The sequence below is a fragment of the Salmo salar genome, chromosome ssa16, assembly GCF_905237065.1.
Source record: "Salmo salar chromosome ssa16, Ssal_v3.1, whole genome shotgun sequence".
NCBI lineage: Eukaryota > Metazoa > Chordata > Actinopteri > Salmoniformes > Salmonidae > Salmo > Salmo salar.
In genome coordinates, this window is record NC_059457.1 from 51,924,644 (window position 1) to 51,940,860 (window position 16,217).

General features: G+C 43.5%; 1 protein-coding gene across 1 annotated transcript in view; it reads right to left on the bottom strand.

Annotated features, from left to right (window-relative positions):
* nmur1a (neuromedin U receptor 1a) overlaps nt 1-16,217 on the bottom strand; it is a 37,293-nt gene that overhangs the window by 10,910 nt on the left and 10,166 nt on the right. The window contains exon 2 of the mRNA XM_014149840.2: nt 11,930-12,842. Within this exon, the coding sequence (XP_014005315.1) occupies nt 11,930-12,824 (895 nt within the window). The 5' untranslated portion in view covers nt 12,825-12,842. The remainder of the gene's footprint in view (nt 1-11,929; nt 12,843-16,217) is intronic.

Genomic DNA, 16,217 nt, shown 5'->3' on the forward strand with positions numbered 1-16,217 from the left:
CTCCTGCTCCGTGGCTCGACGACTCACTGCGAGCTCACAGAACAGGGCTCCGGGCAGCCGAGCGGAAATGGAGGAAAACTCGCCTCCCTGCGGACCTGGCATCCTTTCACTCCCTCCTCTCTACATTTTCCTCTTCTCTCTCTGCTGCTAAAGCCACTTTCTACCACTCTAAACTCCAAGCATCTGCCTCTAACCCTAGGAAGCTCTTTGCCACCTTCTCCTCCCTTCTGAATCTTCCTCCCCCTCCCCCCCTCCTCCCTCTCTGCGGATGACTTCGTCAACCATTTTGAAAAGAAGGTTGACGACATCCGATCCTCGTTTGCTAAGTCAAACGACACTACTGGTCCTGCTCACACTGCCCTACCCTGTGCTTTGACCTCTTTCTCCCCTCTCTCTCCAGATGAAATCTCACGTCTTGTGACGGCCGGCCGCCCAACAACCTGCCCACTTGACCCTATCCCCTCCTCTCTTCTCCAGACCATTTCCGGAGACCTTCTCCCTTACCTCACCTCGCTCATCAACTCATCCTTGACCGCTGGCTACGTCCCTTCCGTCTTCAAGAGAGCGAGAGTTGCACCCCTTCTGAAAAAACCTACACTCGATCCCTCCGATGTCAACAACTACAGACCAGTATCCCTTCTTTCTTTTCTCTCCAAAACTCTTGAACGCGCCGTCCTTGGCCAGCTCTCCTGCTATCTCTCTCAGAATGACCTTCTTGATCCAAATCAGTCAGGTTTCAAGACTGGTCATTCAACTGAGACTGCTCTTCTCTGTGTCACGGAGGCTCTCCGCACTGCTAAAGCTAACTCTCTCTCCTCTGCTCTCATCCTTCTAGACCTATCTGCTGCCTTTGATACTGTGAACCATCAGATCCTCCTCTCCACCCTCTCCGAGTTGGGCATCTCCGGCGCGGCCCACGCTTGGATTGCGTCCTACCTGACAGGTCGCTCCTACCAGGTGGCGGGGCGAGAATCTGTCTCCGCACCACGTGCTCTCACCACTGGTGTCCCCCAGGGCTCTGTTCTAGGCCCTCTCCTATTCTCGCTATACACCAAGTCACTTGGCTCTGTCATATCCTCACATGGTCTCTCCTATCATTGCTATGCAGACGACACACAATTAATCTTCTCCTTTCCCCCTTCTGATAACCAGGTGGCGAATCGCATCTCTGCATGTCTGGCAGACATATCAGTGTGGATGACGGATCACCACCTCAAGCTGAACCTCGGCAAGACGGAGCTGCTCTTCCTCCCGGGGAAGGACAGCCCGTTCCATGATCTCGCCATCACGGTTGACAACTCCCTTGTGTCCTCCTCCCAGAGTGCTAAGAACCTTGGCGTGACCCTGGACAACACCCTGTCGTTCTCCACTAACATCAAGGCGGTGACCCGATCCTGTAGGTTCATGCTCTACAACATTCGCAGAGTACGACCCTGCCTCACACAGGAAGCGGTGCAGGTCCTAATCCAGGCACTTGTCATCTCCCGTCTGGATTACTGCAACTCGATGTTGGCTGGGCTCCCTGCCTGTGCCAATAAACCCCTACAACTCATCCAGAACGCCGCAGCCCGTCTGGTGTTCAACCTTCCCAAGTTCTCTCACGTCACCCCGCTCCTCCGCACACTCCACTGGCTTCCAGTTGAAGCTCGCATCCGCTACAAGACCATGGTGCTTGCCTACGGAGCTGTGAGGGGAACAGCACCTCCGTACCTTCAGGCTCTGATCAGGCCCTACACCCAAACAAGGGCACTGCGTTCATCCACCTCTGGCCTGCTCGCCTCCATACCTCTGAGGAAGCACAGTTCCCGCTCAGCCCAGTCAAAACTGTTCGCTGCTCTGGCACCCCAATGGTGGAACAAGCTCCCTCACGACGCCAGGACAGCGGAGTCAATCACCACCTTCCGGAGACACCTGAAAACCCCACCTCTTTAAGGAATACCTGGGATAGGATAAAGTAATCCTTCTAACCCCCCCCCTTAAAAGATTTAGATGCACTATTGTAAAGTGGTTGTTCCACTGGATATCATAAGGTGAATGCACCAATTTGTAAGTCGCTCTGGATAAGAGCGTCTGCTAAATGACTTAAATGTAAAATGTAAATGCAATTCCTGTCCTCGGGGGCCTGATGGCTGTCACACTTTTCCCCCATCCTTACTAAACACAGCTGATTTAAACTAATTGCATTTTTAACTGAAGATCATGATTAGTTGATTATTGGAGTCAGGTGTGTTAGCTGGGGCTGGGGCAAAACTGTGACACCAATCAGGCCCCTGAGGACTGGAGTTGGCCAGGCTTGTCCTATAGGATAGGTTCCAAAATCTGATAGGATTTTCTATAGGATTTTTTATTATTGGAATCCTATAGGATATTTTGACTAGGGTAAGAGCAGTCAGTGGGTCGGGTTTTTTAACGACACTACATGACCACACCTGCTCATCGAACATCTCATTCCAAAATCATGGGCATTAATATGGAGTTGGTCCACCCTTTCCTGCAATAACAGACTTCTGGTAAGGCTTTCCACTAGATGTTGGAACATTGCTGCGGGGACTTGCTTCCATTCAGCCATGAGCATTAGTGAGGTCGGGCACTGATGTTGGGCGGTTAGGCCTGGCTCGCAGTCAGCATTCCAATTCATCCCAAAGGTGGGGTTAAGGTCAATTAAAAAAATATTTTATCAATTTTAGAATAAGGCTGTAATGTAACAAAATGTAGAAAAAGTAACAAAATGTGGAAAAAGCCTGAATACTTTCCGAAGGCACTGGATGTTCTCTCCCTTTCTGCATGAAGCGATCCTTATCTTGAAAGTCATCGAAACGCACAACGAAGGGTCGTGATTTGGAGATCTCTCTGCCTATTCCAGTGAATTCACGGCCTAGGCGGTGAGCCTGTTCCAAGGCCAAGGGAGTGTCGAAGAATTCTTTGCCCAGGACCTCCTCGAAAAACCTGGTGATAAACTTAACTGGATCCTTCTGGTGTATTTGCAATAATCTTGTCCACTCTCTCTTACAATAGTTTGTTTTCTGTTTTTAGAGTTTCATAGCATTTTTCTAGCTCAACAATTTGTTCACTGCAACCAGACAAGCCATTCTCCAACTCTGTTACTTTCGTGCCTTGCTCCTGTATTGTAGTTTGCATTCCGGCCAGGGTGGTAACGATGGGAGACAAGGCCGCGTCCACGGCATCTTTTACCAGGGTTGTGAGTGAGACTGAAAGATCCGATATCAGTCGTAAACAGAGGTTTTCTAGATCCGCTGGTAGCTCATCGGGTGATAACAATGCACTGTTTAAGATGAGGAGTCTGTAGCTGTTTTGTACTGTGCGTACGCACAGATGTAAATTGGCTGTGAGATTTCCTCCAAACTTGCGTTTAAGACATCATTCGCTAACAGCATTTTGCATTAGATTTGTTTTTAATAAAAAAATTCAGGATACACTGCCAGAGTAATGAAGGGTTCCCATTCGTGACAGCTTTTTATATTACCTTAATAAATGTATCAGTGTTGACTACATTGTTAGCTTAGCTGAGTTCGTTCTTCGGTTGAAAAAAATCCCTATTTGTTCATAGTTCTTTCGGGAACGTTCCCAGAAGCACCATAACCACCTTTTTTTCCCCCACCTAATTTAATTTAATCCACATTACACACACAAATAAACAGCACCCCTGGTGCCACTAAAATCATATTTTTTTCCCCGGGACCTTTTTTATAGTAACGATAGTAAACACACGGAGCAGATAACGGTTGAAAAGATTCCCAGTGTTTGAGGTGTTTTCACATATAGTCCTCTTTAACCTGTTAGGGCTAGGGGGCAGTATTGACACGGCTGGATAAAAAACGTACCCGATTTAATCTGGTTACTACTCCTGCCCAGTAACTAGAATATGCATATAATTATTGGCTTTGGATAGAAAACACCCTAAAGTTTCTAAAACTGTTTGAATGGTGTCTGTGAGTATAACAGAACTCATATGGCAGGCCAAAACCTGAGAAGATTCCATGCAGGAAGTGGCCTGTCTGACAATTTCTTGCCCTTCCTACGGCTCCCATGGGCTCTCAGAAGGCGGCAAAAAGCTGAATCGTGGCTTTGCAGGCTCTGGTTGAAAAAAAGTACCGCGTTTGGGTAGTGGCTGGTTACAGTACTGTGAGACTCAGACGCGTGCCCGAGTCGACCTCATGCTTTGTTTTCTTTTGTCTGTTTACCTAAACGCAGATTCCCAGTTGGAATATTATCGCTTTTTTACGAGAAAAATGGCATAAAAATGGACTTTAACCTCTCTGGGCTAGGCGGGACGAATTTATAAATAAACAAGAGAGCATGTTGCTCTCGCCTCACAGATCGAGAGGCCCAACCCACATGTTGATATAGGATACAGTGATGAGTTTTGTAACTATCACCCGTGATAAACCTGAGTGCACAATGGTAAATAGCATCCAGTGGTTTTAATGTGTTTGCCGATTGCATGCATATAGATAATATCACCGTAATCTAAAATGGACATAAAAGTAGCCTGCACAATTTGTTTTCTATTTACAAAGGACAGAAAAGCCCTGTTTCTGTAAAGGAACCCTATCTTGAATTTGAGCTTTTTTCCCAATTCAGTAACAGGCTTTCTTTTAAAAAACATATCATCTAACCATACCCCTAAATATTTATATGCAGAGACCTGTTTGATTTGAGTACCATCCAAGCTAGTGATTACAAAAGTGTTTCTAACTGAGAGTTTAGACCTAGAAAAAAACATTACATTTGTTTTCTTAGCGTTTAAAACAAGTTTAAGCTGTAAAAGAGACCCCTGTAGTATCCTAAAATCAGACTCCAACTGCATTAAAGCTTGGTCCGCTGTTGGAGCAATAGAGTACATCACTGTGTCATCTGCATATAAATGGAATTTACAATATCTGACATCATCACCAATGTTGTTTATATAAAGTGAGAACAATAGTGGGCCAATTATTGAACCCTGAGGGACCCCTTTAAGTAACTGTAAGGAGTCAGACTTGACCCCGTCGACCATGACGGCCTGAGTTCTATCTTTAAGATAGTCATAAAACCATCGGCAGGCATCAGTGCCCACTCCCATAGATGACAGCTTACTCAAAAGGATAGCATGGTCTACAGTGTCAAAAGCTTTTGACAAATCTACAAACAACGCAGCACAGTGCTTTCTATCATCTAAGGCATTTGCAATATCATTTACAACAAGCATAGTGGCCGATGTGGTACTGTGTTTAGATCTAAAACCAGATTGATTGGTGCTAAGAATACTGTTAGCAGAAAGAAAAGACTGTAACTGTTTGTTGACTATAGATTCTAGGATCTTTGCCAGACAAGGGAGCCTAGAGATGGGTCGATAGTTATCCAAATCACTACCGTCACCTCCCTTATGTAATGGCAGAACAAAAGCTGCTTTCCACACCTTAGGGATAATTCCTGTGCTTAATGTTAGATTAAAAATGTGTGTCACTGAACCAGCAATGATAGGTGCAGCACACTTAAGTAAGAACGGGTCTAAATTGTCAGCGCCTAAGGATTTCTTAGTATCAATGGCACACAGGGCAGCTAGAACCTCTGCTTCGGTTATTTTCTGGAAACTAAAAACAGGGTTACCATTTTTCAGAGTAACGGTTGAAAAGCAAGACGAAAAATCAACTAACTGGCCAGTACCACAATGGCCACTTTTCCTTTCAAATAAAAAACCAGCAGAGATTAAATGCTTATTAAAAGCATCACAAATATCATTTTTTTCACTTAGGATACAGGAATCTGAGGTAATTTGCTTAGGAAGAGAAACAGCAGAATTCCCCCGTTTCAGTGAATTAACAGTTTTCCAGAATTTTGCAGGATCTCCTGCAGAATCTGTCATAGCATTAAGGAAGTAATTTGATTTTGCCTTTTTGACAGCTGCAGTACATTTATTTCTCAATTGCCTAAAAAACAGCCAATCAGCTGGAGTACCTGTTTTCCTCGCCAAGGCCCAGGCCCAATTCTTTTGCAGGAAAAGACCTGACAATTCAGGAGAGAACCAAGAACTGGTTCGGTTTCTTACTCTGTGATTCTTAAGCGGGGCATGTTTATCAGACATAGAGGTAACAATGGAAGAGAAAAAAGCAAGGGCTAAAACCGGGTCCAGAAAGCAGCAAGTGGATAAAAACTCAGAGTGATATAAGTCAAGGGTAAAAGCTTGCTGTGAGAATTTCTCTTAGAGATTATTCAGGGATCAGAGTGTTTCAGCCTGGTATCTCTAATACAAGCAATAGGGCAGTGGTCACTGATATCATTTGCAAAAACCCCACTGGCTGTGTATTTATGGGGGGTGTTTGTTAGAATAATGTCTAGTAGAGTAGATTTTACTGGGTTCTTAAAGTTGGGACGGGTTGGTTTAGTTATCAGCTGAGTTAGATTTAGCTCAGTACAAATGTCTTTTAATTTATCGGATACTGGTGAAAGCCAATCCAGGTTAAAATCTCCCAAAATCAGTAATTCAGAGTTTGCATAATTAGACAGTATATCAGATAATCTGCATAGAGTACAAGGAGGAGCTGAGGGGGGGCGATATACCCCTCCTAGAGTTAAATGAGAATTATTACCAAGTACCAAATTTAAAACTAGACATTCATATTGCTTTGGGACAGAGGTTGATATGGACACAGAAACATTTAAGCAGCATTTTACATAAATCGCGATACCACCACCTCTACCAACTCTATCAGCTCTATAAATATTGTACCCAATCAACTGAACATCTGAATCAGGCACAGAATCACACAGCCACGATTCAGATACAACCAATACGTCAACATTTGATTGTGAGACCAACATTTCAATAAAGTCCAACTTTTGTATCAGGCTTCTAGCATTCAAATGAATTATTCCAATGCCATTGATACAGGAATTCACATCAGATGGAGTATCCAAGGTAGCACCTGAAGCTGCACTGGATGAGCAATAAACCATTTTCGAGCTCAATTTTATGGGGACAAGATTACTACTAACAATACCTCTCTGCATGTGAGTAGTATTCGCAATACGGTGATTGGACAATAATCTAGGAATTGCAGAAAGGTTGTTAACTGTAGTTTGTTCCATATTTGCAATTGAGGGACTAATTAATGAAACTGGGAGAGGAGCATTGAACGTAGTCTGATGGGAGCGTACAATCCCAAAAGTCAACCCCCGAAAATACACAACGTCAGGTATCAGAGGTTCTACATGAGGCAAGAGTAAGAGACATGTTGGTGGAGAGGATGCTGGAGCCATACCTGTTAAAATGTAAATTGTCCTGAAGAAATAGACCTGGTCGGTCTGTAAAAGCTGCAAAGTTATCCACAAATGGAATTCCCATCGTGCAGCAGTATCCCTTAAGCCAGGTGTGTAATTGGCGTATACGACTAAAAACCATATCTGTGTAGCGTGGGGATGGAAATGGACCGGAAACAACGCACTGCTTCCCAGATTCCAGCAGCGTATTTATCAATGTTTTAAAATCGTCTCTCAATTTCTCTGACTGCTGGAGTTTAATGTCATTAGACCCAACATGGACAATGACAGTTGAAGCGGCGGAGTTATGGCAGTAGTCTAGTGTGAGGGGTTATGTCAGTAGTCTAGTGTGAGGGGTTATGTCAGTAGTCTAGTGTGAGGGGTTATGTCAGTAGTCTAGTGTGAGGGGTTATGTCAGTATTCTAGTGTGAGGGGTTATGTCAGTAGTCTAGTGTGAGGGGTTATGTCAGTAGTCTAGTGTGAGGGGTTATAACAGTAGTCTAGTGTGAGGGGTTATGTCAGTAGTCTAGTGTGAGGGGTTATGTCAGTAGTCTAGTGTGAGGGGTTATAACAGTAGTCCAGTGTGAGGGGTTATAACAGTAGTCCAGTGTGAGGGGTTATAACAGTAGTCCAGTGTGAGGGGTTATAACAGTAGTCCAGTGTGAGGGGTTATAACAGTAGTCTAGTGTGAGGGGTTATAACAGTAGTCTAGTGTGAGGGGTTATGTCAGTAGTCTAGTGTGAGGGGTTATGTCAGTAGTCTAGTGTGAGGGGTTATAACAGTAGTCTAGTGTGAGGGGTTATAACAGTAGTCTAGTGTGAGGGGTTATGTCAGTAGTCTAGTGTGAGGGGTTATGTCAGTAGTCTAGTGTGAGGGGTTATGTCAGTAGTCTAGTGTGAGGGGTTATGTCAGTAGTCTAGTGTGAGGGGTTATATCAGTAGTCTAGTGTGAGGGGTTATGTCAGTAGTCTAGTGTGAGGGGTTATGTCAGTAGTCTAGTGTGAGGGGTTATGGCAGTAGTCTAGTGTGAGGGGTTATAACAGTAGTCTAGTGTGAGGGGTTATGTCAGTAGTCTAGTGTGAGGGGTTATAACAGTAGTCTAGTGTGAGGGGTTATGGCAGTAGTCTAGTGTGAGGGGTTATGTCAGTAGTCTAGTGTGAGGGGTTATAACAGTAGTCTAGTGTGAGGGGTTATAACAGTAGTCTAGTGTGAGGGGTTATGTCAGTAGTCTAGTGTGAGGGGTTATAACAGTAGTCTAGTGTGAGGGGTTATGTCAGTAGTCTATCTAGTGTGAGGGGTTATGTCAGTAGTCTAGTGTGAGGGGTTATGTCAGTAGTCTAGTGTGAGGGGTTATAACAGTAGTCTATTGTGAGGGGTTATAACAGTAGTCTAGTGTGAGGGGTTATAACAGTAGTCCAGTGTGAGGGGTTATAACAGTAGTCCAGTGTGAGGGGTTATAACAGTAGTCTAGTGTGAGGGGTTATAACAGTAGTCTAGCGTGAGGGGTTATAACAGTAGTCTAGCGTGAGGGGTTATAACAGTAGTCTAGCGTGAGGGGTTATAACAGTAGTCTAGCGTGAGGGGTTATAACAGTAGTCTAGTGTGAGGGGTTACGTCAGTAGTCTAGTGCGAGGGGTTATAACAGTAATCTAGTGCGAGGGGTTATAACAGTAGTCCAGTGTGAGGGGTTATAACAGTAGTCCAGTGTGAGGGGTTATGTCAGTAGTCTAGTGTGAGGGGTTATGTCAGTAGTCTAGTGTGAGGGGTTATGTCAGTAGTCTAGTGTGAGGGGTTATGTCAGTAGTCTAGTGTGAGGGGTTATGTCAGTAGTCTAGTGTGAGGGGTTATGTCAGGGCTGACAGTGTAGCAGTAGTCTAGTGATCCACCTCTACGCAGACGACACCATTCTGTATACATCTGGCCCTTCTTTGGACACTGTGCTAACAAACCTCCAAACGAGCTTCAACGCCATACAACACTCCTTCCGTGGCCTCCAAATGCTTTTAAATGCTAATAAAACTAAGTGCATGCTCTTCAACCGATTGCTGCCCGCTCCCTCCCGTCCGACTAGCATCACCATTCTGGATGGTTCTGACATAGAGTATGTGGACAACTAGAAATACCCAGCCCACCCAACTACCTCATCCCCATATTATTACTTACCCTCTTGCTCTTTTGCACCCCAGTATCTCTACACATCTATCACTCCAGTATTAATGCTAAATTGTAATTATTTTTTGCCTCTAGGGCCTATTTATTGCCGACCTCCCTACTCTTCTACATTTGCACACACTGTACATAGATTTTTCTATTTTTATTTTCTTTTGTGTTATTGACAGTACGTTTGTTTATGTGTAACTCTGTGTTGTTGTTTTTGTTGCACTGCTTTGCTTTATCTTGACCAGGTCTCAACTGGCCTACCTGGTTAAATAAAGGTGGAATAAATAATAATAAAATAGTGTGTGGTGCAGGAATAATGACAAGTGAACCTAGGGAGCTTTGCGTTCACATGTCCTACAAAGGGGAACAAGACTGCGGAATTCAAGTGAACCAAACCGGAGATGGTCTCAGTTCGGTTCACTTCAGGGGGCTCTTTGGATGGGTCTGAGTTCCTTTGGAGTGTTCACACTGCACAAAAAAAATACAGCAAACCACACTGAGTTCACATAAATTGGTTGAAAGGGACCAAGTTTAGAGCTTTATGGCGTGCATTTACTGTTCACCATACTCATCATCATCATCTTCCTCCTTGTCATCATCATCCTCATCATCCTTCTCCGTGTCATCATCATCTCCCTCCTCATCATCTTCATCCTCGTCTTCGTCCTCTTCATCATCATCATCATGATCGTCATCCTCATTATCAAATGTTTGTAATATTTACCACAGCTGTAAAGTATACTGAACAAAAATCTAAATGCAACATGCAACAATTTCAAAGATTTTACTGAGTTACAGTTCATTTTGAGGAAATCAGTCAATTGAAATAAATTCATTAGGCTCTAATCTATGGATTTCACATGACTGGGAATACAGATATGCATCTGTTGGTCACAGATACCTTAAAAATGGGTCTCACAATAGGCCTCAGGATCTCATCACAGTATTTCTGTTTATCGATAAAATTCTATTGTGTCCATTGTCCGTAGCTTATGCCTGCCCCATACCATAACCCCACCGTCACCATGGGGCACTCTGTTCACAACGTTGACATCAGCAAACTGCTCGCCCACATAACGCCATACACATGGTCTGCGGTTGTGAGGCAGGTTGGACGTACTGCCAAATTCTCCAAAACGACGTTGGAGGCGACTTATGGTAGAGAAATGAACATTCCATTATCTGGCAACAGCTCTGGTGGACATTGCAGTCAGCATGCCAATTGCATTTGTTGCATTGTACTGTGACAAAGCTGCACATTTTAGAGTGGCCTTTTATTGCTCCCAGCACAAGGTGCACCTGTGTAATGATCATGCTGTTTAATCAGCTTCTTGATAATGTCACACCTGTCAGGTGGATGGATTATCTTGGCAAGGGACAAATGCTCACTAACAAGGATGTAAACACATTTGTTCCAAAAATGTGAGAGAAATAATATTTTTGTGCATATGGAACATTTCTGGGATCTTTTATTTCAGCTCATGAAACATGGGTCCAACATTTTACATATATTTTTGTTCAGTGTATGTCATGATTCGACTAAATTTGCACATAACATTTTTGTTGGAGAACCTTCTTAACATTACTTTGAATGACAAACGGACAGTCATAACGATACTACCATGCTAAATTAATGAATTTATCTATCGGAGCAGTGTTTTCCCCCCATCTCATCTTCAATAGATTAGTCTGTTTGAAGAGCATATATTAAAAACTTACCAAAGGAAATGATAAGGGATAGAACAGGATATGATGGGTATTTTCAACGAACAGCTATAAAGATGCTAAACAGACATCATCAGATTACACAGGGCATATAAGTCAGGTCTTTAGGCTTATCTATCTCCGTCTTGCTGGAGTCTTTATCTTTGTTCTTTTCACAACCATAGTTTTTTTGCTGTTCTTTACAATGCCCGAGGGACACAATCACAAATATATCGACAAAGGACATGGTCACTGTCTTTCGCCAATTTATTTTTATCTTATAAAATGCTTTTGAGGTTTGCAGTTGTTAAAAAAAAGTGCAACTGGAGTTTAACAAACAAGGTACAATAGGGAATGTTTGAACAGTTGCTTTGAACAGTTACTCTACTACTCTACTCTACTCTCTACTCTATTGTATCCACTAACTTAGTTGTACGTTCCCTTCAGTCTCAATTCATTGCGCAAAAAAACTTGTTGCATACATACTTTACGTTCAAGTTCCCTCAAGCAACTTAACTCAGTCTTGAGCTAGGCCCAATTCATCCCTGCTTGTCGCTTTTTCACGGGTTTACAAATATATCACAAAAATACCTCATAAGTGTGTAATAAATAACATCCCAAGAAACCCAGCCCACACAGGAGTCGCCCTTTAAACTTAACAGTCTACTGGGATGGGAGAGGGTCAATGAATTCAAGATACATGCCTCTGCTATTGTGGATGAGCATAAATTAATACGTTTATGTGGATGTCAGGAGGGCCGGGGGGAGTTGGAGGAGGGAGTGGAAGAGGTAGCAGCAATACTCACACAGCATCTTGGTGACCTGGCGTCGCCGGGCTTTCTGCTGCTGACTGCGGACGTTGCAGTAGCTGTTGCGCCCTAAGCTTGTCTCAGCCTCCATCACCTGGAGCATCTTCTCACGTTTGAGCTGCAGGCCGATGAGTAGGTAGAGAGCGCTGATGGTCAGCATTGGAAGCATGAAGAAAAGCAGGGTGGTCACTTGGATGGTCAAGTTGTACATCCAGCGGGGCTTGACCAGCGTACAGATGGCTGACTCTGGGATTTCCTTCCTGGTGGTGCCTCCTGCTGCCGACTGCAGGGTAAAGATGCCGTGGAGGCTGGTGTTGGGCACGGCACATAGCACTGAGATCCCCCACACGGTCATAATGACCCGTTTGGCATGTGTGTGTGTCACCACATACTTGGCGCGCAGGGGGTGCACCACAGCGATGTAGCGTTCCACGCTGAGCGCCGTCACATTGAGGATGGAGGCGAAGCAGACCGTCTCGAACAGGAAAGTCTTAAAGTAGCAGCCGCCCTTGCCCAGGAGGAATGGGTAGTTCTGCCACATCTCGTAGAGCTCCAGTGGCATGCCCAGCAGCAGCACCAGCAGGTCAGACATGGCGAGGCTGAACAGGTAGTAGTTGGTGGGCGTGCGCATAACCTTGTTGCGAGCGATGACGATGCAGGTTAGCAAGTTGCCAAACGCGCCCACCAGGAAGATGAGCAGGTAGGTGAGGCAGACGGGGAGGAAGACAGAGGAGCGCAGAGGACCCAGGTACTTCTCTAGGTACTCCTCCTGTGTCAGGCATGCATCGACCAGTCCCCCGCTGCCGTTCAGGTCAGAGGTCAGGTTGCCACACATCCCCTCCTGTGGGCAGTCCCAGCTGTCAGTGAAGGAGCAGTTGTACCTGGATGTCATCCTGTTGAGATACGAAGCCTGCAGACGCAAGAAAAAAAAATGTATTCTCTGTAACATGCTTTTGTAGTGATAATACAAGTTAGAGTCCCTGCACTAAGCAAAAAGTTATTTAGTAAAATATAAAGTGCAGGATCATAAAAGGATATAAAATCAAAATTAATATGTTGTTAGTATATATGGACGTAAAGGGCTGCCCTCTGTTGATAGTGTCTGAATGTGTGATTATTAATGTTGAACAGAATAATGTTCCCAGCATTTTACTATAAGGATTTTCATAAACACACAGTGTGAAAACTGAGAGTGGTTAAACTCGAATTACCGGCTGTTTAAAGCTCAGTGGGAGCGATTTAAAGTTTCTGAGAAACTTTACCTTTGTCCTGTAATGCAGGGTTTCCCAAACTCAGTTCCCAAACTCAGCTATGGGTGCACGTTTTGGTTTCCCCCTAGCACTACACAGCTGACACAAATAAGCAAAACTTGATAGTGAATTGGTTATTTGAATAGGGCAAAAAAATCTATGTGCACCCGTGGGGCCCCCAGGACCAAGTTTGGGAAACCATGCCCCAATGAACATAAATTACACTGAATTATAATTTTTGTTGATCTTAAATTAAAAAAAGACACAGCTAGCACATTTGGTTCCTTGGAAGTTGTGGGAACGTACGTTTTTGGAATCACATTGGTTGTGGGAACGAAGCCATACACGTCCTGAACATATGTTTTTGTAAATGTTTTGGGAACAGATGTGAACATTTTCCCTGTTTATTTTATTTTTAGGTTGCAGGGATGTTCTGAGAACGTTTTACTCTGGTTACATGAATTTTTCATGTAACCATGTAAAAGAAATTCTAGGTTATTTGGAAGTTTCCGTAAAACTTTCACAGAATGTTTTCAATAAAACTTTTAATAACACGGCTAGCATAATGTTGTTTTTTTACTCTAAGCACATATAGGACACATGGAAATGAATTTACTTAGGCAGTAATCATGCAAACACATTTATTTTTTATATAGTGCCTGTTTGATTATGTGTTTGCCATAAGGCCATTGTCCAAACTCCAAAAAATGCTGGGTTAGAAACAACCCAATTTGGGAAATTATTAGACAGAACACACATTGAGATATTTGAACTCAGCCATTTGGGTCACAAACAACCCACTGTTTTCTTTAAGTTGGGTTGTTGATGCTGGGTTATTGAGTTATGATCCACCGGGTCAGATCAGAACACTGGAGATGTGGCTTAGTAGGGAAGTGGCTTTCAGATAATAATTTTTGGCACCCCGTGAATGTAATTCCTAATAATCTGTTCTGTTGTATTGTCAACACATGTTAAGGTTGAGCACTGACACTTTTGTAGCTTTAATAAGGCTTACACAAGAGTATGAGTTCCTTAAGTGCAAATGCATATCGCAATGTTGGGATAGTAACCACTTTGTTATAATATTGAAAAAATCATACGTTTATATTACAATGTGGGGTTTGACTTTAAGATAGGTATGTTTGTCTATCGTGAGAATAAATGTCTTTCCTGTTCATGTTATGTTTGTACACTGCACATTGAACTCTCACGAGTGGCCAAAAATAACTATCTGAAAGCCACGGCCATACTAAGCCACACTAGTCTTCTGATCTGACCTGATGGATCATAGCTCAATAACCCAACTAAGTGACCCAACTGGCTGGGTCAAATATAACCCAATGTTTGTTCTGTCCATTATTTACCCAGCCCTGGGTTGTTTTTAACCCATAATGTTTTCAGAGTGCAAGGATAACAAGGTGCTTTGATCCAAACCAGGTCTGGCATTAAAGTATATTAGTCAGTAATTGCACTACATTATCAGCATGTGAGTTCATTGGATACAAATGAGCTGTAAGTGTTCGGGTGGTCGGGCCAACAACTCACAATCAACTGCTTGGACAACAACATCTATCCAAGTCTCATCTGTGTCAATACATGTGGGCTTGATGGAAGCCCAACGGAGTGTGACTGTGATCCCTGCACCATGCACCTGACACTCACCCCAGCTTTTTCCACTACTCTTCCTTGGTATATTGGTTTTGAACGGCTTGCCAGATGAGCACAAACCACCAAAGTTAACGGCACTCAGGGGTGTCTCTGAACGTCCTCTGATGGCGACGTGAAGGCCTTTGAGGTCAGCGCCAGGCAATAGATGTCATATGACATTCTAGAAAGGATCATAGAGATCTAGGAGCCGGCCAATCTACAGTATATAATGTATACAATACAATATAATACACTTGTTAATAGCTGGTGGGGGGTGGTGGGGGGGAGGGGGGTGTTTGGAGTTGCCTCCATATTGACAAGTCATAGCAAGGAGCTAAACAAACATACGATCCCCCTGCAGTGGCTCATATCTGATCAAGGAAAGTCCATCATCAAAAATGACAACCCAAGGGAAGTTAATCCAATGCGTTTGAGTGATGGCTAAAGAGGACATCAAAGAGAGGGAGGAGACGGGTATAAACAGAGGAAGATTAAGGACATGGTGAACAGACGTCGAAGAGAGAGTCCACATGTCCACGATCCCATTAAATAATTAATTAACATCCGATTAGACATGAATGATTTGGTTTTAGGCGTTTGAGAAAAAAACATGAAACTCGGACAGAACTTATGTTAATGTTAATGAGTTTCTGTTCTTTAATCTGCAAGAAAATGAAGAAAATGGAAAACTACTTAAAAAAACAGACTCCTTTATGTACGCAACAGACAACATCTCACTAGTGCACTGTGTTCATCTTGACTGTAATAGGCTATACATTTACATTAGCTAGTTTAATGAGTTTCCCCCTCTCTTGCAGGGAATCATATGCATTCTATCAGCAGCACATTGTGTGGAACCAGGCTGGAGAAGAAAGTTAGCTGGCTGCCAATTCAGCCAAACCATGGCCATGTCAATTGTCCTTGGCATTTCAATTACATTACAACATTTCCATCATGCCTCTAACAAGCCCTTATTGCTTGCTGCTGCTGTTGACAGACACAAGATTGCCTGGGCGCCACAGAGGAGACAACAGAGGAGACAACAGAGCAGTGTCCATCAGGCTACCAGATGTTTCACTTAGTGTGTCCGGAGAATCCAGCATCATAAAAGAGTGATGTCTTCATGTTTCATATTTTATGTAACTGTAAATCCGTTGACATTACTGTCTTAGTAGATAAAAAGCTAAGAAGAGAGGCAGGCTCCAACGGCTCAGGACAAACACAAAGCCGTGCAAAACTCCAGAGCAAACAAGATTTAGAGCAATAACATGTTTTCCATGAATATGTACAGTATGTTCTGTGGGTTGTATCCTATAGGCTTTTGATGATAAGAGAAGACAAATCTGACCAACCCTGTCGCATGAATTATTCCATTCAAGTTTCTCGTG